Below are 27322 nucleotides of genomic sequence, written 5' to 3'. Positions count from 1 at the left end.
AGAGATTAGTCCTCTAAACACAGGTTTGGTTCCGTTAGATACACTACAATGCCTTAATAGTGCTCAATTAGTAATAGCTATGCTGTTTCTGACAGGCTGTAGTGATTCATTCTTGGAGAGAGTTGAGTATCTTAATGTACCTTCTTGTATGTGCAGGTGTTAAGAAGAAGTCTGTCGACTTGGTTGAGTCAGTGGTGGTGTCTATGTTGGCCAGACCCAGCGGTTATCCTGCTAAATCAGTAGACATGTTGTCTCAGTAGTGCTGTCCTGTCCACCATGGATTAGATCAATACTGGTGTTGTGAAGTGTTGGGACAGCAGGGACTGGATCAGTACTGGTTCTGTTCCAGTCACCATGGGTCAGTGCTGCTCACTCTCTGTGGCTGAGCTGTGGCTGTATGAATGGCTTCTTGCAGTGGTCGTACAGAGCGTCATTCTTCTCACCCTCATCTGAGGCTGACATCCGAGGGGGAAGCCCAGGGAGCCGCAGGCTAAATGTTTTTCTATCCCCCTGGTAGGAATGGACGTATCAGGTGCTGTTTTAATGTGTTTAAAGTAGAAAAACAAGGCAGTGTCCAATGACCGAAGGTAGGAACGACAAGGACAGTAGTGAAAACAGACTGTGGCTCAGGCCGTTTGCCTTCCCTTGAAATATACAGGGGGAAAAGCGAAAACATCCAGTCCAGTGACAGACTCATCATTAATGCTCTGGATTTGTTTGTCTTTAGAGTTATTTGCCCACTTTGCTATTTCCCCTAGAATCTTAAATACCCCTGCCCCCTTGGTCCTCATTGGGTCCCTGCTTAAATAGCAGACCTCAGTGGGAGTCTGCTATCCCCAAGCTCCTGTCCCCCCCACTGTTGCCAGGTCTAGATAGGACAAAGTGAGCATTCCAGGAATAGCAGCACGACTCCAGCACCCAAACCGACCTGCTCCCCTCCCCCTCAGACTGGGATTTTTTTTCTCTGCACCACTTACTCTTACTGTGACTGTGAGGGTTACCATGCAGAGACAGTTTTTTTTTTCACATTAAACTTCAACACTGAGTTAGCCATGAAGCATCTCGATAACTCGGGTCAAAGTTGGCCTTTTTTCTGTGACCCTTGCTCCTCTCTTTCCCTTCTTATTTAACAAAACAGATGCCAGAGGTAGCTGTACCAGACAGACAGACATCATATACTTAACACCAGCACGCTTCACCTTTCCAGTCTGGGGGCAGCACTGAAAAGAAGGAATAAGCATGTAGTTGATCTCAATGCCTCAGAGAGCGGAATATTTGTGAATTTTTAAATAAAGCCGTCCTGAGGCTGGTAGGGGAGAAGCAGGGAGGAGCATTGGGGAGAGGATGAATAGGGTCCTGTGCTCAGCCACTGGGTGGACTGAACCCTTCTGTTTGCACTTTTTTCGGCCTTGGCACACTGGACTGCCTGTGAGGAGTGGGTCGGAAGCAGGAAGTGGTTGTGTAAGGCGATCTGCAGATGTAACACAGAGCCGCTTTTCAACCCCTTGGTCCCGTTCTGCACAGCGACACATCAGGTAGTCCTCCTGCTGCAGCCACAGAAAGACACAGGCCACACCGATAGGCAGAGAGGGTAGAGAGATGAGAGGAAAAAGATAAAAAAAAAAAGGGACAGAAATAGGGGGAACAAAAACTGGGAATAGTGCAGAAAGGGGTGCAAGGAAAATCACAGTGTTCTTCTTCTTCTGCTACTCTAGTCACTGATCAGATAGGACAAGAAGTTGTTACCTTTTATGCATGCTTTTATTATTACTTTTATTGTTTATATGGTTATGTGTGGTTATGTCATATATAAAATATAAATATATATATATATAGTGATTTTATAAAAATTTCTTCTTATTATAGGTCAGAGCTGTGAGATTGTTTAGTGTTTTTCCTCTCTTGTTGTTCCTCTCCTCTCCTTGAATTTTCCTTCAAGACCGGGAGGGGATATCTGTTCCCCAAAACATAGAAACCTAGACCTAGACACCCGAAGCTGCCCTAGGCAGCAGGTCTCTAGACCAGCTGTATATGTGTTATAGTACTTCTCTGTTTATTCTCTTTTATTAATAAATTCTTCAAAGACAATTTATTATAACTCAATTATTTGCTCAATACCTCACCAGCAATTTACAATTTCCATGACACAAGATACTTACCAGTGCACTGCTGATGTCTCTGCCAAAATTTGACATGGCTGGACGAAATTGTTATGCAAGAAATCTTCTATTATTGTAAAGCAAGGAAGGATGAAAAAGATAATGTGGTTACTTTACTGAAATTGGAGATCAAGCTACAGGTGTATGGCAGCTTCATTTTTTCATAGCACACTAGGGAGGAAACTGTTGAACTGTATCTGTCTGTTGCAGAAAAGCTTTCTGTATTATCCCATCTGAAGTAGATTGGCATCCAGCACTCAAAGCCCCGGGAGCTTGAATCTGTCTCCTCTCTGCTTGACTTCCTTTCCTCTTCCTCATATCTCCCCTCCCTTCCTCTTTTGGGATTGTTGGATTTCCCAGGTGACTTAATTGTTGTAGGTGAATTGCTGAACTCTGTTATATCTGATTTCACATCCTGTAAGTGCCCAAGGTCATTCCCCCCGCTCGGTATTTATAGATAGTTTTTGCAGCTGCAAATAAAAAGCACCTCACTCACAAAGGTGGCCCGTTGACAAAACACTTAGTTTAAACACAGGGCAGGAATTTGAGGCACTCCAACTAGTCCATCACGTTCACCTTCATTTTGCTTTAATTGTGTTGGCTATTTCCAAACCATTACCATAAAGTGGTTTTGAGCAGGATGCATACCACCTGGTCTCCCGCAGTGCTAAATAAACAAACACAGTAAAAGGATAAAGTTAGAATCCTGCTAAAATGTCACTAAATGACAGCTCAGCTGGAAGACTTGGTCTGAATGAGGCTGTTGTTTGAACAGGATTCATTGTTATTGTTTCCAAGCACTACTTTGGGTGCAACTAAGCTGCTGAAGTGGATGAAAAGTGTCAGGGGCCCCAAAATAGAAACAATTATTTAATGGCGTTTGTTCGGTCAGGGCGGCTTTTATGTGTGAGTGTCCATCAATACCAGAGTGGGAACTTAGTTTGACTGTACTTTACTAATGTAGAATGTATTACTGAAACAGAGTTTTGCGGTTTATATTATTGTGACATAGATTAAAGTATGATGAAACGATCTGGTCAAATGTATGTCTCTGGCAAACCATTTAGCTCCAGTGAGCCTTTGAAGGTCTGCCCAGGCCAAGGAAAGCTTTGAGAACTGAGACACAACAGAGAGGAACACAGACACAGACAGAATTCAGCTCACTGTCCCACCAAAAGCCTAATAAAACCAAACAGATGAAAACCCTACACTGCCACCAAAGTCCTGCTGTTTGCCTATGTATATTTTCGAATACCATGTCATGCATTGACACAGGCTACTTAGGAAAGCCTGAGTCGTAATTAGGTCATTTGGACATTTCCTTGGACTATTTAAAGGGAGGCAGGCAGGCTGAATTTGGAAATTGCTGGTACTGACTCACGCACACTGTGCCTGGAATTCCCTCTTTACCATTGGCCAGGGGACTACTGATTTTGGCATTTGTGCAAATTGGACTGAAGAAAAAAAAGGAGAGAAAAATATTACTCAGTGTGTGTTTTTTTTTGCCACCCTTTCCATCCTTCCCTTACCATATGTTCTGGAATAGTGCCGGATAATGAAACTCAGGTTTGCCCCAAAACACTTAACTCTAAATAACCTGTGACAAACCTCAGCTCATGATCTTATTCTTTGAGTTAGCTGTGTTGCTTCTAGCATTAAGCTATTACTGTCAATCATGCTCTTGCTCCAAGAACGTTCATCCTAAATCTTCTACAAATGTTTTTGTTTCCTCCCAGCACCAACCCTGACCTGCCCCTCAGCTCCCTTGACCTAATGACAAACTGAAGAGATTTGCTTTCATGTGCGTGTGGGTTGGAGAAAGAAAGAAAGAAAGAAAGAATAAAGGAAAGAAGTAAAGAGGCATGATGATGCATCTGGCACTGTGGTTTGAAGCAGAGGAACTTAAGAAGGTAGAAGTTTACTGATGATGGTTTTCAGGCCCTAGTCTTACATCACATATGGTGCCATGTGTATAGGAAATTAATCACTTCCTGTCTGCTCTCTCTTTGATTTGAATGCCTATGTGCTTGCCCGTGACCCCAGCAAGACAGCATTAAATTTGGCTGCAACATCTAACATTTACCTACTACTCTATGAAAATCCATTACCAAACTGCATGTCACTCACACACTATATACTGAAATTATACATGAAAGCACTTGCACGCTTGAATACTGCACAACAACACTCTCACAGATACACATATATGCAATTATACCCAGCGGAGTGTGCAAATGTACTCACACACGCTCAGTGCATTCGTGTAAAACCTGAAACGCTCTCCTTCTCTTCTAATTGCAAACATGAACTTAGAGGAAAGGTGAATATACAAATAGTACTTTTGTATATGTGCTGGCTCTGTATTGTCACAGGGAAACTGTATTTCATGAGAATTTGCTTGTTTCATTTGGCATTGATATTTGGTGCCTTTGTGTAGCCCACTTTCCCAAAGTTTAAGGAAAACCCCTTTCACAGTCTCTTGTTGGAACATGACTGTCGGTCCTCTTGTCTGGAGATATACGCAAAGAAACACTCCCTCTAAGTCTTACGAGCAAAGGTCTTACCTGAAGGTGAAAGGTTATGAGTGTGACCTGCAGGTATGAGGGGTTGGGGTTTCGATCAAATTGCACAAGGTGGTTGTGTGGAGCCTTATCAGCCTTAAAGCACTGAGTTGAAGCTGTCAACTGTGTACATGGGAAAATAAATCAAGCCATGTTTATTTTAACAAGATTAAACTTTATGTGGTCTGCACTGTACTTATACTATTTCACAAGAACACATGAAAGGTCAAAGTCCAGATGCTGTTAGATTTGCATTTGGTTCTTTTCTACGAGAATATAAATCTAAATTCTATTGCTTGTTTTTAAATCACTGAGCGGCTGTGCCCCTTCTTACTACATCAACCTTGTCATCACTTACTCGTACTTACCCTAGCTGCATACCAGCTGTTACTCTCGGTCCCCAGGGCAAGGCGTGAGACAGAGGGTAGTAGGGCATTTGCCAAAAGGGCTTCACAACTGTGGGATAACCTTCCACTGGGAATCAGACAAGCTACCTCAGTGTCCTCTTTTAAAACTCTTTTACTAAGACTAATTTCAATAAAATTGCTTTTCTAGTTTTTCTTTTTGTTTTATGCTTTCATTCATATTCACTGCACGCTTAGTTATGCTGTACAAATAGGAGCATGTGTATTGCTGAAAACATGTTTTGCCATTTATGCATTACGATTGAGGATAAAGAAGCTTCTGTCAAAACATTTGTGTTTAGTGACATGGGGACACAGTTATCTACAGCACGTGGATGCTTGTCTGAGGTGAGTTTCTCTGTTGATTCATGGGAGGGAGGGTGATGGGTCATTAAGGCTGAGTCCCCTGAGGCCACTGACACTCAGATTGTAACTCTGCTTCTGCAGGCCCAGCCTCCTCTCTTGACTTTCCCCTATGAGGTAGTGGGCCTGAACTCTCACTGCCTTTGGATTCGTTGTGCTATAGGATATGTGAATGTTAATGGAGCAAAACAGTCAGTTCCTACATAAATCAAAGGCTTCCTCTGTAATAGCTTGCCAAATTAGCATTGGTCAGTGGGAGCCTGTTAAGTTATGATCATAGAAACTCCTGAATGAAAACTGTGGAACTACAAAAATATATTTATATTATATAAATACAAACTTTATACTACTGTATATACATCCACTGCATGCTATTATGTGTGTGTGAATGAGCTGTGGGGTTGCACTCATGTGTGGTTATGTCCATATAGAACTGATAGAATTAAGAAAGAGAGGTAGAGGAAAATGTTACAATAGCATTTGTCACATCTGCAGATGAAATTAACTTTTTCCAGTCACCCTTTAATTACTGTAAACAATATGTTTTCTTTTTATCTGGCACAACTGAATGGCAATATCTGAATGGTGAGAATGTTTTTCACTTTTGTGCTTGTTGTTTTTCTGCTGGTTTGGTTCTCACTAGCTTTTTGAAGCACAATTAAACAGCTGAAGATTTATGGTTTCCTTGTAATGTGTGGCAGAAACCGTATTTTATCCTTCACCTCTTGTTTATGTGTGTGGGGGGTCCATCCACCACATCCAGATTCAACATTTTTCAACCAGTGACCACCTTAAAATGTCACTCTAGCTGGTTACTGTTTAACCAGTGTTTAATTACTGAGAGTTCAAGATGTCAATTAAAGTTTGTGGTTTGGTAAAGAAAATATTGATTGAGTGTCCTGTATCTACATATTTGTTAGCCATTAGGTTATCTTTTTAAGTGGTGATCAGCTTAGTGTGTAATAATATAAACTGTCTCTTTGTTTAATATTCACCAGTTAAAAAGCAAGAGTGTTGCAGCAGACATAACTATGATAATTAAGTTTGAGGTGACAGAGGGATGTCGTAAATTAAATTAATCCTTGTCCCATTCCATCTCAAAGTGTCTTTTACATTTAATAAAACTTTGCTGATTTTGAGAGTCAACCAAATACTTTGGCCCAGGCAGAAAAAGGGAGACACAAATATTGATACGCTGAAAAAAGGAATGCAGGAAAGAAGGATTTTGTCCTTAGGGTTATCATAATTAGTGTATAAGTGAGAGGCAGGAAATTCTAGCTTGCCCTTTCACTAATATCCTGTTCTACTCAGTCATGTTTTAAAGTCAATCACAGACTTTACCTGTTTTTTTGCACAGTCGCTCAAATAATATTCCATTGGCATGCAGAAATAAGTCAAATTGTGTCAAAAGGAGGAAAAATAACCTTTAAACCCTCTAAAACAAAGATTCCATCATGTTTGTGGAATGTTGTGGTTAGCAATATGGAAACAGACTGAGTCCAGAATCCAGTGGTTAGAAAAAAAATAAATAGAAGAAAAAACTCGTCTGAGGAAGAGGAAAAACTTGGGAGGGGGTAAGGGGAGCCTCTGGAATTACACACCAAAACCCCCTTAGACACACACATACTGAGACCCTCAGATGCACACACACACACACACACACACACACACACACACACACACCACACACACACACTCCTTCCATCTTCCCCACTGCGCAGCTAACCACATTGGGTTAAGGGTGGGGTTAGGGGTGGTGGAGGTAGGGAGGCACGAGTATAACAAGCCTCCGTCAGTACTGTGCTCACTGTTTCATTTGAAGTGTTCAAATGTTGGTTTCTCCGGCATCTTTCAAATATTCCGAAGGCTCCTGACAAAACGTCATCAGTATGGAGGAAAACAGATGACTCATTAATTTTCTATAAATCATAAATTGAGAAATTAAGTTTGTAAACTACTGACAGACCACTACTGTTCACACTTCTACATCCAGAGCTGCTGTATAAGTAACTGTGCGGTTGTGTAGTTGTGAAAGCATGCTGGGCTGTCCTCACATTGCTGACATATCTCTCCTCCTAGTCGGCCTTTGAATGGACATACGCGCCGAGATAGATCTTAAAGGCAAATTGCTTGCATAATGGATGTTTCCAAAAATACAGAAGAGTAGGCAGGAGCGCTGACCGAGGTTTTGGCGGCGCGCCCAAGCATGGGCCTGGGCCAACCACTCTCACTGTGCATTCCCTTTGCTGGACCAGTCATGCTGAGAGAGGTGTGAGGAGAGCAGTCAGACAGCTTTTATTCAGCCACCTGATCCAACCCTCTGCATCCCTCTGATTGAACAGCCTTCTGGGCTACGCGGCATACTGCATATCCCTCCAGTCACTTCCTGACACTCATCCCCTTGTATGATTTTCCCACTCTTTAATGGCTTTCCCTACTACTCTTGTCAAAATTATTCTTCCACCTCTCCTCTCCTCTCTATCATCTCTGATTTCGTCGCCCCTCATCCTCATCTGTCTTCTCACTCTCAGTGGTCTTTGAGACTACTGTGTGGGGATCTTTTAGCGAGTGAGCATCTGGAAAAGCTGAACAAGTTGGGAAATCCTGCTAATGCCAGTTATTGATTTACATTATAATAAAGGGAGCTATTGTTTGTAGAAGTGGATTGCTCGGCCTGCTGCTGCCCTTGTCTCGGCTCTAATAATGCTTTGTCTCTCTGGAGAGTCATTGTCTGCTGTTCTGCTTTGTGTGGTATCTTACGCAAATGTGAAATTGCTTCTCTGTTAAGATTGCCTATCTTAGTAGCTATGGTCTGCTTTTACAATTTATTTTCGCTACCTTTGGGCGCTCTCCTGTTACAGAACACACATCAACATAAATGTTGAATAACTCAGAAGAAAGAGATGCTGAGCCTGTAGTCTTTTACAGTGAGTTAACTGACTTTGAAAGATATGGAGCTTATTGGGAGCTTTGTCCTCTTGGAAAATAGAAATTGCTAAAGCAAGTACGTGCTTAAGGCACTGATGTGAGTTGACAGAGGTTTTCACAGTGCTACGTGCATATTTTCACTCAAGCCAACACTACATATATCCTGCACCCAAATGACAGGAAAAATACTTTCAGGAAATGGAGTTTTCATTCAATCACCTTTTACCTACTCCCTCAATTCAGAGAGAAACCAGTATTTGCCCTTGTAGTAATAAAAAAACTCTAGGTTCTCTGGTTTTGTGCTAGTTATGTACTTGCACACACACAAAGACACGTGCACCTATGCCACAAACACACCAGTTCTTCAACACTCAGCAGTCTTGAGCATCAGGGTGGTGTTGTGGTGAAGCCATATGGGGCGCCACTGCTTGAGAAACTTAGTGATTTGACAGAAGGCCTAAAGAACACACACACACACACACACACACACACACACACACACACACACACACAGAGTCTTAATTGACTTGTAAAACCCCACCAAAACACACTTTTATGGAACAAATTTTAGACCAGTCACACAGGATTTGATATCAACTTGTGCCCAGCTTGCAATTCTGTCACCACCACACTGTCTTTATACTCAGTCCAAGAGCAATTTATACTTTTTGAAGATAAAATTGAATAAGCCGTACCAAAGACGCCACCAAATTGGCAGATGGAAATGCATAAAAAATGTTTGTGAAATAATTCTGCCTTGTGTGGAGGAGACTTGTGCAAGGGAAGAGCTGCTCAGGGCTAAAGGGGAAGTGGACAATGTATTTGTTCTGATATAAATGAACCCTTACTCTTTGTAAACTGACAGCTTAGACTTTGGTGCTACTTCTGTAAGGCCCCTGTGATCCTCATACTGCACCTTTTGTTGCTTGAGGCATTCATCGTCAGCCCCAAATTTCAACAGCCAGTCTGGGCAAATACAATTGGGGCTATGATGTATGATTGTGACTGTTGACTCTGCGGAGCTGGATCAAGCGCTTCCTGGTCGAGATGCTGGCGGGGCCATTCACACCAGTTTCCCCAACCGGTGGCAGAGGTAGCTGCAGACACTCCGGCTTTCAGATTCTTTGGAGCTGTAGAGAGGATGTGATTTTTCACAACCAGACCTAAACTCAGCCAGGTCTCAGCCTCAAGCCTCCCTCCCAACCTGCTAAATACCTCTGAGAGGTTTACTTGAGGATGATGTAAGGAAACACATGGCAGAGAGTAATCCCCCTTGGTAAAAGTAGAGGGTCATATCTCACTATTCCATTCGTCAGGTGGTATCTGGACACATTGGCAGGTCTGTGGACTTAAACATAGTGCTCAAGATGCAATGCTATAGGCTAAGCCATCTTATCTGATTTCTGCATCCTTGTCCTCTTCTCTCTACCCATGGCATTGACTTTATACACTGAATAAATGTATCCTCAGGGAGGACATGTCTGCAACAGGAACACCCAAAACCTCTTCACTCCACTCCTTTGGCTCTGAAAGCTCCGATTTACACTCTAAAGCAGTCAGCACACCTTGCAGTTTTAGACTTATACTTATACCATTAATAAGGCAACAAGACATGTCCTTAAGAAATGCTGTGCCTTTAATTGTGAACAGGACTGTGTCATCATGATTGTGGTTTGGTTATTTTACCAGGGTTGTATTGTTGCATTGCAGTCTGTCATCATCTTCCTGATAATCAGAAGTAATGTCGTGTGAAACCCTCTCACAACCTCAATGCTTAAATGATCAGATAAGATCTTTTAAAAAGGAATCTCAGTGTGTTGTAGAAAAGAAGTGCATTTTTTTTCTCCATGGGGTATTCACTATATAGTTGACTGCACTCAATGAATATTGCTGTATGTTTTACAGAGAACTTTGTCAGTTACTGCAAATACTAGAATTCATATTCACTTCACCCACCTAAAAATGGATGCTTTGTAAAAACATTTCATGCATTGTTTGGTTTTGGGGTCTCACCTCACACGGTGGTGAAGTGATCATTTGACCAATCATTCTTTTTGCAAACAAAGATACTTTTCTGCAGCTACTTTCCTCCCTGGCTGATAAAGGGTAAGCCCCTGGACTAATAAAGAGACATTCAGTAAACGGATGGAAGCATCTGATGCTGATCTTGAAATGACCCTAACGAGGCCGAACAACAAAACCTGAGAGATTGATGAGGATGGAGTTGTGGTGGACTTACTACATCTTTGATTCTTTGCAGAAGGGATATATACTCAAACACATCTGCTTCTTCAACTTGATATCAGACCATTTAAATTATTTATAATTTCTTTTCTACAATAATTTAATTTAGAATGATCAATCCATTGCATGTTTAAATTCCGTCTGCTTGCCCTTAACTGGTCTAAACATGTACGGTGGAGAGAAGCAATGCATACTCCTGCTGTACGAGTGTTTGACGATACTGGAATGTACTCGCTCCTCCCAGGTAAAGACGCTCCTAAGAAAATCCTAAAACTTTTCACCCCTAAAACTTTTGGAATGTGTCTTGCTCAGGGTCACTTCAGCAGGGTGGATTGTAGACAAAAGAGAGGCTTGACCCCAAATCCTCTGGCCAAATAGTGGTCTCCACAACCTCTAGTCCACCCCCAACATTGCCTTTGGTAATAGCCAGGTGAAGCAGACAAGAAGGTGGGATGGAAGTTTGGTTAGCAGGTGTAGAAATTAAATTTTAGTGCTGACTCCAAGTTTCTTCTGGTCTGACCTCAAAAGAGGCAGAAGCAGTGGAGGGCCAAAGTAAACTGGGACCTGAGAAGCTATGTCTGGGATGCCTGAGGAAAGGCAACAAACGTCAGTGTGCCCACATTTCTCACTGTCTAATGGCTGACTGACTAATCCCTGATATTCCTCCATGATCTAAACCTGCAGCCCTCTGTAGCATTAGAACACTGTGGCATTGTGTCCCTGCTCTTAAGGAGTCTGTGATTCATTTCCTGGCAGTGCTTTTTGGATCCATGTACTGTATTTTTCTCATCCTCAGTGCTGTAGTGAGCTTCATCATTTCAAGACATAATTATTTTATTTGTGTGATTGTTTATGTGGAGGATTGTGACTGTGAAACTTCTACAGCCATCAATTCACTTGTAGAGCGTGAATCCAACACTCAGATGAAACTGTTTTTACTTGTTTGAAATAGATTTTTATTGTTGTCAGGAATAAAGAATTTAAGTGTTAGTAGTATCTCCAAGGCTTGGAGTATAAGTTTGGCAGTATTTTGAAATTCCCTGTTGATTCTCTGTTTTTTTGTGCCATGACAGCGCCACTGTGAAATGCTGCAACAGTGCTCTCTGCTGGCAAAAACTAGCAATATTGAAATTGTCTTAATGTCTGAACCTACATTTTTATTGATATTTGTTTCATTCCATACTTGGACTAAAGATGTTTAGTTTTTTTTGCTTATTTGTGTTTAATGCTTTGTTTGCATGTTTAAATAGTAATGCCAGATTTTATTTGAAAAAGCACATAATTACATATATGTTTTTTAAATAATACAGTAAAAGTATCAGATCATCTCTATTCTCTTTCTCTTCCAGGTCTGCCTTGCTCTGGTGCCAGATCAGTGGTTTACAATGAAAGTGAAGAAATGAGCCTGCAGTGAGCAGCCCTGACCCTGCAGTTCCTGCCACTGGACGTTTACTGATTCATACTATCCTGAAGACGATGCTGCTATCTCCTAGATAACACTCCTGAGGACCAGGCCTTCACAGCACGCATTGTGCACCATGGCAGGAGAGACTCAGCGAATGCATTCTGTCAAAGAGCTGGACGCTGAGTCCAAACTGCAGGATGAGGGGACTGCGCTGGAACAGCAGAGTGAAAAAATCACAAAGGAATCTTCAGAGCACTTTTCAAGCACAGGCACTGAGGCCAGAGCCAGCAGCAGAGAGGCCGAAGTTGAAAAACTAGAGAAAGAAAGGGACTGTCCTCAGCAGCGTGAGGCTGTCATACGGCCACAGCAGGCAGGGAAGATTGACTTCAGGTCACTGCAGAACCGATCAAAATTTGCCACTGACAGGACTTGGTCGAGTGGCAAAGGCTGCCCCCAGTCCCCAACTGGAAAGGGCCGCAGCCGAGAGAAGGGGAAGCGGTCAGGGAAGACAGAGCGTGGCAACCCGCAGCAGCTGTACAGACTTAGCATTACAAATCCACGCTCCAACCCCAACATTGGTATTGCCTACCCACAGCAGAAGGTTTCGCCACCCAAGAAGTTGGAAATAAATCGTGGCCCAGTCTCGGGCAGCTACAGATTTCACGTTCCCAGTATACCAGAGAGAGAGGCCGAACTACAGCAAGAAGAGCTCAACTATAGCCACTGCTTCCAGGAGGCCTCCTCTAACCTTACCTCCCCAAGCTATACCTCACAGGCACTGGGTTCCTCAAGTGGAATGTCATCACACCAACATCCACCCCTGTCACAGCAGCAGCAGCAGCAGCAGCAGCCTGCCTCAATGGAGAACAACAGCACACAGCATGGTAGCCAGCTGATCCTAGCTGACTTTCAGCTGAGTGGCTCTAATGCATGGCAGTCTCCTGAAAGGACTTTTAATGGTGCTAACTATGGGGTTTCATCACAAAAATCCACAGCGCTTACAGAAGTAAATAAGTCAAGTGCCTTTGTGCCTGGTTCATTTCAATATGGATATAATTTTCTGGAAGAATCAACCTCTGACTCTTTTCCCTGTGAACAGAACCCTCAATCCCAAGATTTTACAGACTCCTCCCTGGGTTCTGTTCATGTAACCCACAGCTCTTTTTCTTACACGCCTGTAGAAGGGCAAAACATTGCTCAGAACAGCTCTCAGTTCAGTAATGAACAGCAGCTGGAGGATAGAAGCGCTTATCCTCAACCCCCACAGTCACAGTTTATTCAAGGGGTAACATCCTCCACCCAGTGTCCTAGGAATCTGAGTGAGGACTCAACCAGCAGTGACAGCTCTGGCTCCAGCTCACAGCAGTCAGAGCAGGGGAAGACTGCCTTGCCTGAGAGCACAGACACTATTAGACAGGCAGACAGTAGGGATGCAGCCATCACCTCAGGGAGTAAGAGGAACTGTCACCCCAAAGACACAGCTGCCAACCAAAGAACACTCATTCAAGGGAGTGTGCACCATGCAAGAAATATTTCACAGGTTCCAGGCTCCCAAATGCACTTTCCCAGCAAAACATTTAACAACCCTCCAGTCAGTAACATTCACACAGACTCAATGCCCTTTGATAAAAACCTCAGTAATAAGGTTCTAAATAGGTTACCACACTCATGGGAGGGGACTAATAAGACATATTCACTAGCTGATCAAAACACGATTCAGTACACTGATGTGAATGACAAGTTTCAGTTTCAGAACCAGCCAGCACTTGACCAAAGGCCAAATTCATCAAAAAACAGCAGAATGCCCTGGCAGCAGATCAGGCCGACCTCTGCCATGCCAAACCAAAACAGAATTGAGTTATCTAGGCAAATAAGCAATCAAAAATTGGCTTACATGGTTTCCCCATCTGACTGGCAGGATGATAGCAAATCACATAAACATAGCTCCCTGAAAAACCCCAGCTCATTTCAGAACAGCAGAACTAGTGATGGGTTTTCAAACCAAAGACAGGAGAAACATTGCAGTAATACAGTCTCAACTTTTAAAGTAGAGATGAGCCACACACAAGTATGTGAATCCAAAAATAAGGCAGTATATTTTGGACTCAACCAGCCTCTTCCAGCAGCATCAAGAAACTATAGCTATCCTCCTTTACAGGTCCCACCTATGGGACTTATGATGGTGTCACCTTATGAATCTCCTTTGCCCTCACCTGTTCATAACCCTGCATCTAGTAGTACCTGCTCTTCCCTCTCCCCAACATCCACTAGTCCTGTTAACATCAGTTCAGAGGACAGTCAAATGTCAAAGTCAGCACCCCCTCCCCCTTTTTATCACCAGCCTCAAGTCAAAACACAGTTATCTTCAGATCACCTGAGTTCTCACCCTCACCAGTTTCATTCTGATGCTCCACGAAACCTTCCTTATGCACCAGACAGAGCCAAAGATGACATGATGAGTTACCTGCAAAACGGCACACATCCAAAGCCTACTATGGATGGAAACAAAGGTTACATGGACAGTTTTGGGGTGGAACATCACCAGCCTCCTCCACCGTACTCTGCACATCAGCTGTTAGCAACCTCATTAGCTGCAGCAAATCTTGACCAGTTAGACGTGCTTCTGACATGCAAGCAGTGTGATCAGAATTTCAACAACCTAGCTTCATTTCTAGGCCATAAGCAATACTGTGCTCAGCATTCGTTTGCACAAAATGACCTCAAAGACATATCGAAGATGGAGGACAGCAGAAAGTTTCATGCAGAACCAGCAAAGCCAGTACCATCTGTGTCAAATGTTTCAATGCCAAGGTGCCCATCTGACCTTCACCTATCTCTGTTGGGCCTCAATAAAAACGGAGAACTGATATCTGACAGTGAAACAAAAGGAGACAATAAGGATGATTCAATGAAACTCAGCTTGTTCTCTGGTCCTGGGAACCTCCCTGTCCCTCTCCCTGAGCTGGAAATGGAGGATGCCAAATTAGACAGCCTAATCACGGAAGCCTTGAATGGACTGGGATATCAATCAGACAATGCAGAGATAGACAGTAGCTTTATTGATGCATTTGCTGATGATGATCTCACCACTGTCAAAGCAACATCAAATAAACAATGTCTGAAAACTAAAGAATCACTGGTCTTTGAGAGCAAAAATAAACAAGCAGCTGATGATGACAGGTCTTTCACACAGGGAAAGTATTTTTACGACTCTGATGTTGAGAGCCCTGAGACAAATAAACAGTACACAGAAAGCAAACTTGAGAAAATATCTCTGAATTTGGAACAAGATGAGAAAATTAACATAAAAAAAGAAGTCTCTCAGAAAAATTCAAGAAATGCCTCAAGGGAGAAGACGAGGGAACAAGACAGCAAAGTGAACGACACAAGAAAACTGTGCAAGAGCGAGCACGAAAACAAAAGTACACAAAGGTTTCTGTTATCCAGCAAGTTTTCTGAGCGCTGTGGTGTTAAAAACTTTCAGGACAGCTCTGCACTTCGAGGGTCAACACCCTCACAGGCCTCCACATCTCCAACCTCAAGAACTGCAGTGAAAGAGAGCAAAAGGAAAAGCACTGGAGGGGGCACCTGGAGCAAAGAACTTATTCACAAAATAGTTCAACAGAAAAATAAGCTCCATAAGCTCCATGTTAAAGGTACAAAAAACCTCCAGTTTTCCTTAGTGATGGAGAGACTGACTCCCACTGTACAGAATCCTGCATTTGGAGAATATGACTATGTCTCGGACTCAGATGATGAATGTGAGCCTGTAAAGATAGCAAGCCAAGGCCGGCTGAATCAAAGCAGTCGATGTAAGTACACATATACTAAAGAGTGCAAATGGCGAGCAAGGAGTGAGAGGGACCAGGCAGCATGGAGACAAGAGTCGAAGGAGTGTTTTGAGGTGAAAAAAAGCGAGGAGGTTTCTCTCTCGCCTGAGAAGCATGGTTCTCAACAGAGACTCAGGAGGAGGGGTAGCAGGTCATCCACAAGCAGTGAACTCAGCACATCTGTGAGTGTTTCAAGCGATAGTATCAACAGCCCCAAAAGCACTGACTCTGACTGTGAGAAAAAGACAGATATCAAAAAGAAAGCGTCTCCAGAGCAGAAAACCTATGAAAGGTCCTCCCCGCAGAAATTATGTAAAGAGTCCAGCACAATAGCACTGACATTCACAAAATCTGTCAAGAAGTATAATAATGACAAAGCCATTCTTTCTGATAACAAAGACAGCACAGTGGATTCAAAGAAATATCATTCAAATTCAGAAGCTGCTGATCCAGTGTCATCCTCACAAAAAACAAAAGACACAATCAACAACTTTGAAAAAAGCAAGAGCTCTCATACAAAATCAAGAGAGAAACTGCTGTCTCACAGAAAAGAAACAACAGTCAGTTCAGACAGAAAGACCCTACAGAGAACAGACAACCTGTGCCCCAAAGAAGAACCAAAGTGTAGCAGTACAGATAACAAGCCACTACCATTTGATACACACTCTCCCATCATCAACAAAGAAACAGATTTTGGTATTGACAGAAACACAAAGGGACAAAGAAGAGAGGGGCCCCAAGCCCCACAGCCAGAGCTATCAGACTGCACCACATTTGAAAAACCGGGTGACAGTGTCTGCATAGTGAAAGAGCCTATCACTTTAGTTAATGACCTAGACACACACAAGCCTGCATCTATTTGCACCTCTTTGATGGATGAGGTATGCCTATCTCCAACAGAAAGCAAAGGCCCATTGATACAAAAAGATACGCTCCACCTCATGCCCTACCCCTTGGATCAGGAACAGGGGCTCATGAAATCCCCACTTTCATTTGACACCTCGTCAATGTTTGGGGACCTGACAGGATTTGATGGTGGCCTTTACTCGGATATGCCAATTCAGAAGGAGGGTTTCCATGAGAACACAGCTGATAAAAAGGAAGAGTTTGTGTCATCATTCTCTCCCTTTCTGGAACAAAGAGACTGGAACCTTATAGTTAGCCCGGTGCTACCAGATGAGCTATCTCAGTACAAAGGCAATTCTGGGAAATTAAATGAAAAGAAACCAGATTTTAATCACGTTCCTTTGTCTCTGCCAGAAAAAATAATGGACTACAGTACAAATCTCAACAGCTGTGCATCAGAGGATGAGCTAGAGATAAAAAGAATAGTGAACGAGCTTGAAAACCAGCTGCAGACAACTAAGATGGAAAGCCCACCCTTACTAGCTCAGGATGTCCCCAAGCAGCTGCAAATGAGTAAATTTTCACCTTTACGTTTGGGTGATGAGTCACAGAGTGTAGGCACTGGTCTGGATATGAGGTGTCCTGTCCAAACCATAGGTGTACCAGTGACCACTTTGCCCTCAGAGCCTTTCACTGAACCATGGGCCAGTCCATTCCAGTTTGAGCTAATGGGTGGCCACCACAGTCCCCACACTCCAATTCACAGTGAACCTGGGGCACTTGAACATTTCACTGAAAAAGAAGATGATGCACCAAATCGGATCACCACAGCTTCACAAATTGAACACCCACAGCTCCACCACGACCAGAAATCAGAGGAGAGAAATGCTGAAAAAGAGACTGCTGTAGAAACAAAGGAATATATTTTAGAACAGAAGAGATATACAGAAAACCTCATGAAAAGCCTGGAGGTGATTTCAGATTCTATATTCAAAAAGGAACCCATTATATCAGAACACAAGAAGCCGAATGTCACCTCTCTCGCAAGTCAACAACATCGAGAAATTGAATGTCAGGCAACTGATGCAGTTGAGAGAGAAGATCACAGTGAAAAGGAAGCAATTACTGAGAAGGAGAATATATTATCACCTCCAAATATCAATGCGCGGAAGGATGATATTGAATTCATTCTGAATGAGTCACAGTCATCCCTCTCTAACAGCACTGACCCAACAGTCGATGGAAACCAGCCAATTTTATCGCAACCAAGTGAGCCCACAGAAAACAATGCCAGCAAGGCTGAAGTCACATCAGAAGAGCATATCACTGAGAAAAGCAATTTGATTGAGTCTGCTCACTGCTTGAGTGGTGTGACACATGACCCACATGAGGAGTCCGGCGGGAACAGTAATGCAGCAGACAATGTAAATCAGTTATTTAAAAGCAGCAGTGACAATCCAGAACATTCGACCACAGATGGCAGTGAGGAAGCAGAGGCAATGAAGGGAATCACTGGTCAATCTGTTAGCTGTCCTTTGTCACCAGCTCTACCTGCCGCCAGTCTAGACATTGGCGAGAAATTTCAGGATGCGATTAAAACAGCACTCGAAGAACAATCCTCTGATAACCGTAGTAATCCTGAAGACATTGGTTCATCACATGCTGGGGAATTGACAGTGCAGTGCTCAGACAGTGTAATCAAGAAAACAACCGTTGACACAACAGAAGAGGATCATTTGATTGGACTGTCTTCCTCTAAAAGCTGCAGCCACGCTAAGACTTACAGTGCAAGTCCAACAACTGATATGTCAGTGGAGATAGTCACCACAGACAAACCCGGAAGTCCAATACTGGTGGAAACCAATACAGAGAGCATAAGTCACTTCTCACCCTCTCAAGACACCCAGTCCGTAGAGGGACAAAGTAATCAGATGATTCTTTCACAGGTGGACAGCATTATTGACGGTGATTCCTACAAAGTTACTCCACTGAATGACTCATTAAAACCTGAAACAGGTCTTGCCTTTGAGACCATTCAGAAACAAGAAGAGATGTTAAATGTTCAGGACATCAAAGAACAACTTCCTATTGATTTCATGGCAAGTCACCAAAACTCACCATGCAGTCAAGAGGTGGAAGAAAATCTTTTTTTACACACTGCCCCACCAACCAGTCCGCTTTTATCAACCTCTCATCAAACATCCATGCAGAAATGGGACATAGAAGAGGACACACGTCAGTCACAAAGCAAATGTAATTCAATGTCTGTTAACCAAGGCTCAATTCAAAATATGAAGTCCCCCATAAACAAAGAAGAAGACAGCGATGTCAAAGAGGCTTTAAACGGCGATGAACAACTGAACACAGCAGCCAAGATGGCGTATTCTTTGATAAGCCCACCCCCCCTCGACTTGGGAATCATGGAGTGTAAAATCCCCAGCTCTGAAACCACCACTCCTTGTCCACATCCGGTGACCAGCTCGGCGGAACCACCAGAAGAATCTGATGGCCTTGAAAAGAGAGATCCAATGTACGATTTCAAGCTCAGCCCTCTGAATTACAACAGCATTTCAGATGAACCTCCTCAACTGAATCAATATGACTATATACCAATTTCACCAGCCAGTAAACCTGAAGAGATTCCAGATATCAAGCAGAGCCCCAGAGATGACTGTGGACCATGTGACCTGAACGTTAACCCTACACTGATTTTTAACAAAACAGACACAGAGGTATCACTGAACTCTGTAGCTAAACTGAATTTATTAGATGAGCCACTGGTCCTCCAGCAGAGTATGAAATTCACATGTTTTTCATTGGGTCTCCCACCTGAAATCCAAAGCAAAGATTCCTCGTCCAGTAATCTAAAGACGGACTCAAAGGTTTGCAATGATCTAGTTGGACCTGTTGAGCATTTGCATATTCATGCTGACCTGCTGAGAAGAATTGAATCAGAGAATTTAGATCCTCACGAGGCTTCTACTGAGGACAGTACACTTATCAGAAAAGACATTTCAGATGGTCCGCCCACTCCTAAGCCACTCATCATCTGTGAAAATGAACAAATGCCTGTTCTACCAGACCCATCAGAGAAGCAAGCAAAAATAGAGACTAGCCAGTGTCCAACAACGCACCAACTACACAAAGAAATAACACAAAAAAAGACACAGAACAACAATGCTCAACAGGGGAGGGTCCTCTGTGAAATCTGTTTCATGTGTTTCAGGACTGTGCCAGGGTTAAAGAGACATAAGGCCATGAAACATTTGGTCAGAACTGAAAAACACATTGGCCCGCAGAGCACAACATCAAGCCATCAGGGGACTATGCTTATTTATGAAGCATCACAAACTACAGAGAAAGAACATAAAGATGATTCACAGACCTGTTACCCAACAAAAATAGATGGGCTGCCTGAGACAAGTAGCACACTCGTAGCTAAAGCAGCAGATACTGAGCTAGTCCTAGAGGAAATGGCAACTGAAAGTGCTGTGGCAGTGGATGATACAGGCCATCAAAACCTTCTGCTGCCACCAAAAATAAAGAAGAACAAAGCAAGAAAGAACAAAAACAGTGAGGTAAACATGAAGCCCAACCCTTTCTCTGATGAGCTTCTGAATATATTAAAAACAGACATACTTCAAGCTATAAGTCCTGAATTCAAAAGCAGTGGACTACAAGAGTGCCGCAAATCTCCAGTGGACCAGGTGAAAATCAATGAGAGAACTGTTACTGGAACAGAGAAATTCCCTCAACCTGTTACTTCACACTCTGGCTTTGACAATACACCCCGATCCCCAATAAAAGAGACAAATGTACTTAATGAAACTGTGGAGCTAAATCAAATCACTGATACGGAAGAAATTAAATGTATAAGCACGACAGAGATGGCAAATGGGGAAGTATGTACAGATAACAATGTGGAAAGTGCTATATCTGTAGACAATGGTATAACCAGAGAGTCTGATGAGTCCAGAAAGATTCTGTCCACTGTGGAAGAGATGTGTGAACAGAAAGGAGCAGAAGAGAGCCTTGCCAAGGAGATTCTTGGAAAAGTGGCAGTCGAGATAAAATGTGAGAAAAACAGCAACCCTTCAAACGAGGTACATCTTCTCTCCTGTTTGAATTCTTCCCCTCTCAGTCCTCCCGGCATGAGTCCCGATCTGAAGTCCTTACTTGACGACGACACCACATTCTCACAGCTGTTCCCCAGAGATGAGGAGGCAAAAAGGAAAAAGTGCCCGAGGGTGTACAGCAAAAGAAACAAAAGGCAGAAGCTGTCACCTGATTCACATGTGACTCAGGACTACCCTAATTCAGAAACCTCCAGGCAGAACGAAGATCAGTACATAGAAAGCCAAGCAGAGCAGACATTCACTGACAATCAAACTAACCCCAGCGAATATGAGACAATATCTGTTGATGATGCCATCATGTTGAATATGTGCTATAACAGCACATTAAATACTGATGCCAAGCCATTGTCAGATGTTAAACAAACTGATCAGCAGGAGGATGATCACATGAGTGATCATGAGAATATTAAAGAACTTGGCAACAGCTTCTTGAATCCCCTCGAGAGCACCATTGATAAATCTTCAATTGAATGGAGTGGCTCCAGTGACTTCAGTGGCTTTGATGCAGGCTCAACGGTGACCTCTGACCCCAGCACCTGTAAAGCAGAAGTGCCAACTGCACCCAGCCCCCTGCCCCTGCCGTCTGCCCCGTACACCGTAGAGCCAAGTGTCACAGAGAGTGTCCAAACCTTCCACAGCATTGACATCCAAAACATCAACACCACTTTTCAGCTTCCTGAGATTCAGTTCTTTGACTCTTATAAAGATATATCAGTGGCTCCTCCTATTGTAGCTGTGAAAGTGGAGAACAGAGATGATGAAAAGTCTAAGAAAGTAATGGAACGGCGAGGCAGGAAACGGCAAGATGGTGGAATAAAGGTCAAAGATAAGCAGTACAAGTGCAAAGTGTGTTTCACTTGGTTCCTCACCCTAGGCGAGCTGAACTTTCACAAACTCTCCCACAACCCCTCTCCACCTCCAACCTGCTACATGTGTGTCCAACGTAAGTTCAGCTCCAGGGAGCAACTGAGAGACCATCTGAGGGAGAAACATGCCAAGAATAAGACAGGTATCTGGACCTGTGGAATGTGCTTGAAGGAGATATCAGATGTCTGGATGTACAATGAACATTTACGAGAGCATGCCACTCAGTTTGCCCGGAGAGGTCAGACTCAAGGCTCCATGTTAGGCATTCCAGGCTGCTTCATGCAAGAAACAGCTGTGAAGAACTTTATCACGTCAATCATGCAGCACCGGCCCAGCAAATCCAATAGAGAGTCCAGCAAAGCCACTAAAGAACAGGAAAAAGTTGTTGCCGCAGATAGCATGGGAGAGGGGAAAACCTCTGAGGGGGCTGAGCCAAAAGTTCACAAAACTAAAAGCAGCAGTGGAGCAGGTGCGAAGCAGAGCACATTAACCCCACTTGAGGTCCTCCACAAAACAGAGACAACTAAAAGTGTAGAGATGCATCCCAACTGCAAAGACCCCTCAAGAGACTGCCACCACTGCGGGAAACAATTCCCCAAACCGTTCAAACTCCAGAGACATTTAGTGGTTCACAATTTGGAAAAGATTTTCCTGTGTCACAAATGCCCTGTCTCTTATCAGGAGGCCCAAGAACTTAAAGGCCACCTGAAGAGAGTGCATGAGGAGGTGGAGGAGCTGGATTCAAAACACACCACCCTCTACACCTGTGAGCTCTGTGCTGATGTCATGCATGTGATTAAAAAATCCTTCATCTGCAGCACCTGTAACTATACCTTCTCTAAGAAGGAACAGTTTGATCGTCACATGGAAAAGCACCTGTCAGGGGGGAACAAAATTTTCAAATTCCGGGGCGTTCTCAGACCTGTCAAAGCATCCGTGTCCAAAGAAGATGAATGTGATTTGTCTGCAAGTAAGAAGAGGAGAATTCTCTCCGACAGTCTGCAAGAAAATAGCTCAGACAGCGGCATCGCCAGTGTAAGCTCCCTGCACTTAAATCAAAACTCTGAAACTCAGTCAAAACACTCCGTGTCCACGGCAGAAGACTCCACACAGACCACTGCAAATGAATACCAGAGTGACACAAACAATACAAATGTGAAGACTGAGGACATTGCTGAGGACTACTCTGAACTACTTGTAGAGCTGGAGAAATGTATTCATATGGGCTCTTCAGAGTCTGCTTCACCCAAGAAAGAGGAAATGGACCCATCAACCACACCTATTCCTGACAAAGAGCACAATGGAACATCAGTTACTGAACCATGTGACGTGAAAGAGGAGAATGAGTCAGTCTGCATTAGAGCTAAGACAACCTCATGGCCAGCGTCTAAAGAGAGTAGTAGTTTGGGGGAGGAGATTTTGAAAGCTAAGAAAGGCTTTGCAGCGAGTGACACAGCTGAGACTGAAGAAAAAACACATTCACTTCCTCATAGTGAGGACTCTTTTGTCAGCTTAGGAGAAGATCTAACAATTTCAAAGACACCTGAGTTAGCAAAGCATGAGTTAGCTGCTGATGTGATAGACCAGCAGAGGGAGGATGAGCAGTGGCATCACACATCAAAAGCTTCCATTAATGACAGCAACCAGCCAACTTTATCTCCCGGTGCGGAGCAGGAAGGTAGCAGTCAGATGAAAGACAAAGTTGCCCCAGCCACTAAAAACAGCACCACAACTAGCAGCACGAAGGCTACAGAGTCCACACCAGTCCTCCACTCCAAGGTTTCCCTCAACGTTTCAGCCTCAAATGAGGACAAAGAAACTGTTAGACCACAGAAGAAGAGGAAAGACATGAGACCCCCTCACGGCCTGCAAAGGGTTTCCTCGCCTGCCACACAAGAGAACTTTGGTGTTGACTGTAGGGCCAAAAAGAAATTTCGCCCAAGCAAGTGTGCAATGCCCTCTCTGCAAAGAAAGTCAGATGGACCCAATGACTACCCTGTGCTGTCCTCAGTACGGGACGACGCCGTAAGCAACAAAATCGTTTCCAAGTGCAAGACTTCAAACTTGGGTTTGCAGTCAAAAAGAAGCTTGCTTGATAGCTGTACACAAAAGAAAGCTGAGATTGTGACTCCTCTTAACGGGGATTACAAAGCCAAAAAGGGACCTCTGGGGCGGCCTTTGCACCCCCCTATTTCTAAAGTGTCTTCAGTTCCCATGAACAATTCATTGAATAAATCTAGGCCAAAGATGGGGGTTAGGTCAATGGAGAGCCATTCCTACCGGACAGCAGAGTCCCAGAACCACCTCCTAAGCCAGCTGTTTGGCCAAAAACTCACTAGCTTTAAGATTCCTTTAAGGAAGGACACGTCAGAATCTATTAACTGAACGGGGCGTGAGGGATCTGTGAATAAGAGACTGTAAATTTAACAGTTAAAAATGTTTAAGACAATTCATTATGGTGAATAAGATTGCACAGCTCTTTTCTGTGAAATGCTATCTTAAAATACTTACATAGTCACTTTATGTCTTCTTTGTACATGTGTTTTTTATTACACAAATGTGAGGACGAATGGCAGATATGATTTTTGGGTCAAAAATGAATATGCTAGTTGGAAATATCATTGAGCTTTTTTTTTTTGCTTTTCCTTTGTTGGATATTATCCGTTTCAGAGATTATATTTCATATACCCAAAGGAAAGAAAAAAAAGAATACTTGAAAATATAGTAAAATATTTTTTTTCTTCTAAGAAATGCATGTTCATTTTGCATTCATAACAAGATCTTATCAGTTTAAGTCTTTCTGCAAAAGGACCAAATGACATCATAACTGACCTGGACTATTGTCTGTGCACCTTTCGTAAATGCTTCTAACATATTCATTTTGTATTATTTTTTAACTTTACTGTACTGCATTGACATTCATCATATTAGCCTTTTGTATAAACATTACGTGGTGCTACGATGTGTTGTATTGTAATGTGAATGCCAATGTCCTCAGAAGGGAACATGAGATCTGTAGCAGTTACAATCCATTCACCCAACTGTTTTACTGGTTCTCTGTAGTTTATTAAAGATACTGTGTAAACCATCCAAGTACTTCAAATGTAGGCTGATAGAACATTGGGAAAACTTCCATTGTATAAACTCAGGTGCATACAAGGACATCACAGTCCCAAGACCTGTATTTGGAGTTCTTCCCATGCACTGATAATACTGCACACAAATCACAAACTCAATCAATTGTGTCTGTAACTCCAACTGTTTAATTATGAATAGTATTTACTAGGACAACAAAGGTGCTTTATCTTGTTTATACTGTATGTATCTTATATTGTAGATAGATTGATTTTCGGTGTAATGCTTCATGTCAAAGTTTTATTTTAATAATGTGCAAAAGAATCAGAGTGAGAAGAAAGGGAAATGCAGTGCCTCTTGCAAGTTGTAAAGTGGTTCACTAAGTGCCTCTTTTATAGTTGGTTATTAAAGATCTGTATTGGTCTCTCCTTGCTCTTTTCTTCCTTTGTTCATGACATGTTTTGCAAATGTTCCAACTTCCATCCCTGCGGACTGCAGCTGTCACCACATGCATCAAACACTGGAAGCAGTGGAAGCTGCTTGTGCCTGGAGGCAAAAACAGGTGCACATAGAACAAAGTCTGACTTCATTTTTTTTGTCTTCAGATCAGCACTTCAGTGAGCTCACTCATCATCTGAAAGATGAGCATAAGTGTATATTTACTACAGGGAAAGATTCAACAGAAGACAGTTACATTTATCCAACCATATGTTAGACTCCATGAGCGCTGTCGAGCAGGCGGTGAGGAGCTCTCACTTCTGTCATGCTTCTGTCATGTTGCTCTCTCACCACGTGTAAAATGGCTTCTATTCCTACATGAACATTTTTCATCATCACATAGGAATAAAAAGCCATAGTACACAGTGGCATAAGTGTAGAAACGCACAGTGAGGAGGAATGTTTTCAAACCATCCACGGAATTACAATGAAACCTAAGAAAAAGATGGCAGGGTAATAGATTGGGAAGGAGGATGAAAGGCGACGGATGAGAAGAAGACGGAAGAAAAGAGGTTATTTAATTTGTCAATGACTGAAGCTCAAGCATTCAGCTGTTGACTGAAACAGAAGGTAACACTTTATCTCGTTAGTTAGCTGTACACTGAAATTAAGATTTGTACTAAAAGACATGTAACACCAAACACCAGGAGACTCTGATCAAGAGACTTAAACTCATCAGTCTATTATTAACATATTCTTACATATGGAAATGTGGCAACTTTTTCTTCAAATCATATATCTATAATGCATTATATACACTTACATAACACATTGTAACATGCATAAAGCATCATAAGTTGCTATAAGGCCACTGCATTAGGCTTATGCCTACAGTATGTCTGTAATACGTCACAAGGTCATGATCACTCTACCCATTTTTCGTAAAAGGTTTGAAAGGTGTTATGAACATATCAGTGCTTTCTGTAAACATAATAAACAATCATCAGTCCATGTGTTAATTCTGACACCATCTTGAGAGACCATGGCTGACATTCAAAGGAAGTGTAGAGGGAACAGAATCACGGTGTTGTTGAATGTCTTCTTTAATTCATTTAGTGGGAAAACCGGTTTGGCAGCACCCACGGAGAACATATTTTTGGACAGCAAGCATAACTGTCAGTGAATTACAGACCTGAATCTCTGTCTACTACTCTATTCCGCTCCACTCACTATTTCAAAGTTTCTCCAACAGGATAGAATTCAAATTCATGAAGGTATGACAGCTGATGTGTTACATCGTGACTTACACTATAGCAAAAGTCGCAATCAGCACGTTATGATAAATAAATTCACCCCCATTTTCCTTGAAACAGAGAAGGATATGTCATGAAGCTGTTTTTGCCAAGTTAATAACGCCAGTTTAATTTGTTTACAGAAATGACCTAGATGTTCAGAAAATGCTATCTATATAATGTAATCTTTTATACAAATTGGATAAAGAACTATGGAACATTTGTGATGCCTATAAGATTTTATTCAGTACACAGCTTTTAAACATTATATATATGGGTAGCTAGCAGTATTGTTTCATGATCCACTGTACCATATTATTGGCTTAAACATATTTTACATGCTTAACTTAATACTAACCTTGGCTGTGAGTCTACCACAAGCACAATGATAACATTTTGAGCAGATGTACTGAATAATCATGCTATTGGTACCTGGCATTCACTACCTTAATTTTATGTGTTTTTTGTTGTAATTGTAAATGAATCCTAAATACCAAATATAATGTATATAAAAGTATTTTGTATATATGTATATTTATATTTTCACTTAACATTAGCAGAGTTTACATGGTTTATACATACTGGTCGGCCTGTAGGTCTGTCTTTTTCTTCAGTCTAGAGGTCTTTAATACAATAAACCACAATGCTAAACTGTTTGTGGCATTTTTTGTGTGTGACAGTCTATAATACTAGTTTGTCATTTTTCAATCACAATCCCACCAAAGAGCTAAATGTTTGTGTTTAAGGACCTGTTACTGTAATGCAAAACAGCTC

The 27322-nt window shown here is 42.5% G+C and overlaps 1 protein-coding gene across 2 annotated transcripts in view; it reads left to right on the top strand.

Annotated features, from left to right (window-relative positions):
• Positions 1-25246, top strand: part of LOC119893551 (zinc finger protein 469) — a 202108-nt gene extending 176862 nt beyond the window's left edge. For both annotated transcript variants that reach the window (XM_038705779.1, XM_038705780.1), the window contains one exon: positions 12009-25246. In XM_038705779.1, coding sequence (XP_038561707.1) covers positions 12198-24128 — 11931 coding nt within the window. In that variant the 5' untranslated portion in view covers positions 12009-12197 and the 3' untranslated portion in view covers positions 24129-25246. The remainder of the gene's footprint in view (positions 1-12008) is intronic.
• The last annotated feature ends 2076 nt before the right edge of the window (positions 25247-27322 follow it).

This window comes from Micropterus salmoides, unplaced genomic scaffold, assembly GCF_014851395.1.
Source record: "Micropterus salmoides isolate LMB-PRFRI ecotype aquatic unplaced genomic scaffold, ASM1485139v1 Ms_hic_scaffold_8, whole genome shotgun sequence".
Classification (NCBI taxonomy): domain Eukaryota; kingdom Metazoa; phylum Chordata; class Actinopteri; order Centrarchiformes; family Centrarchidae; genus Micropterus; species Micropterus salmoides.
This window is presented reverse-complemented; position numbering and strand designations above follow the sequence as displayed.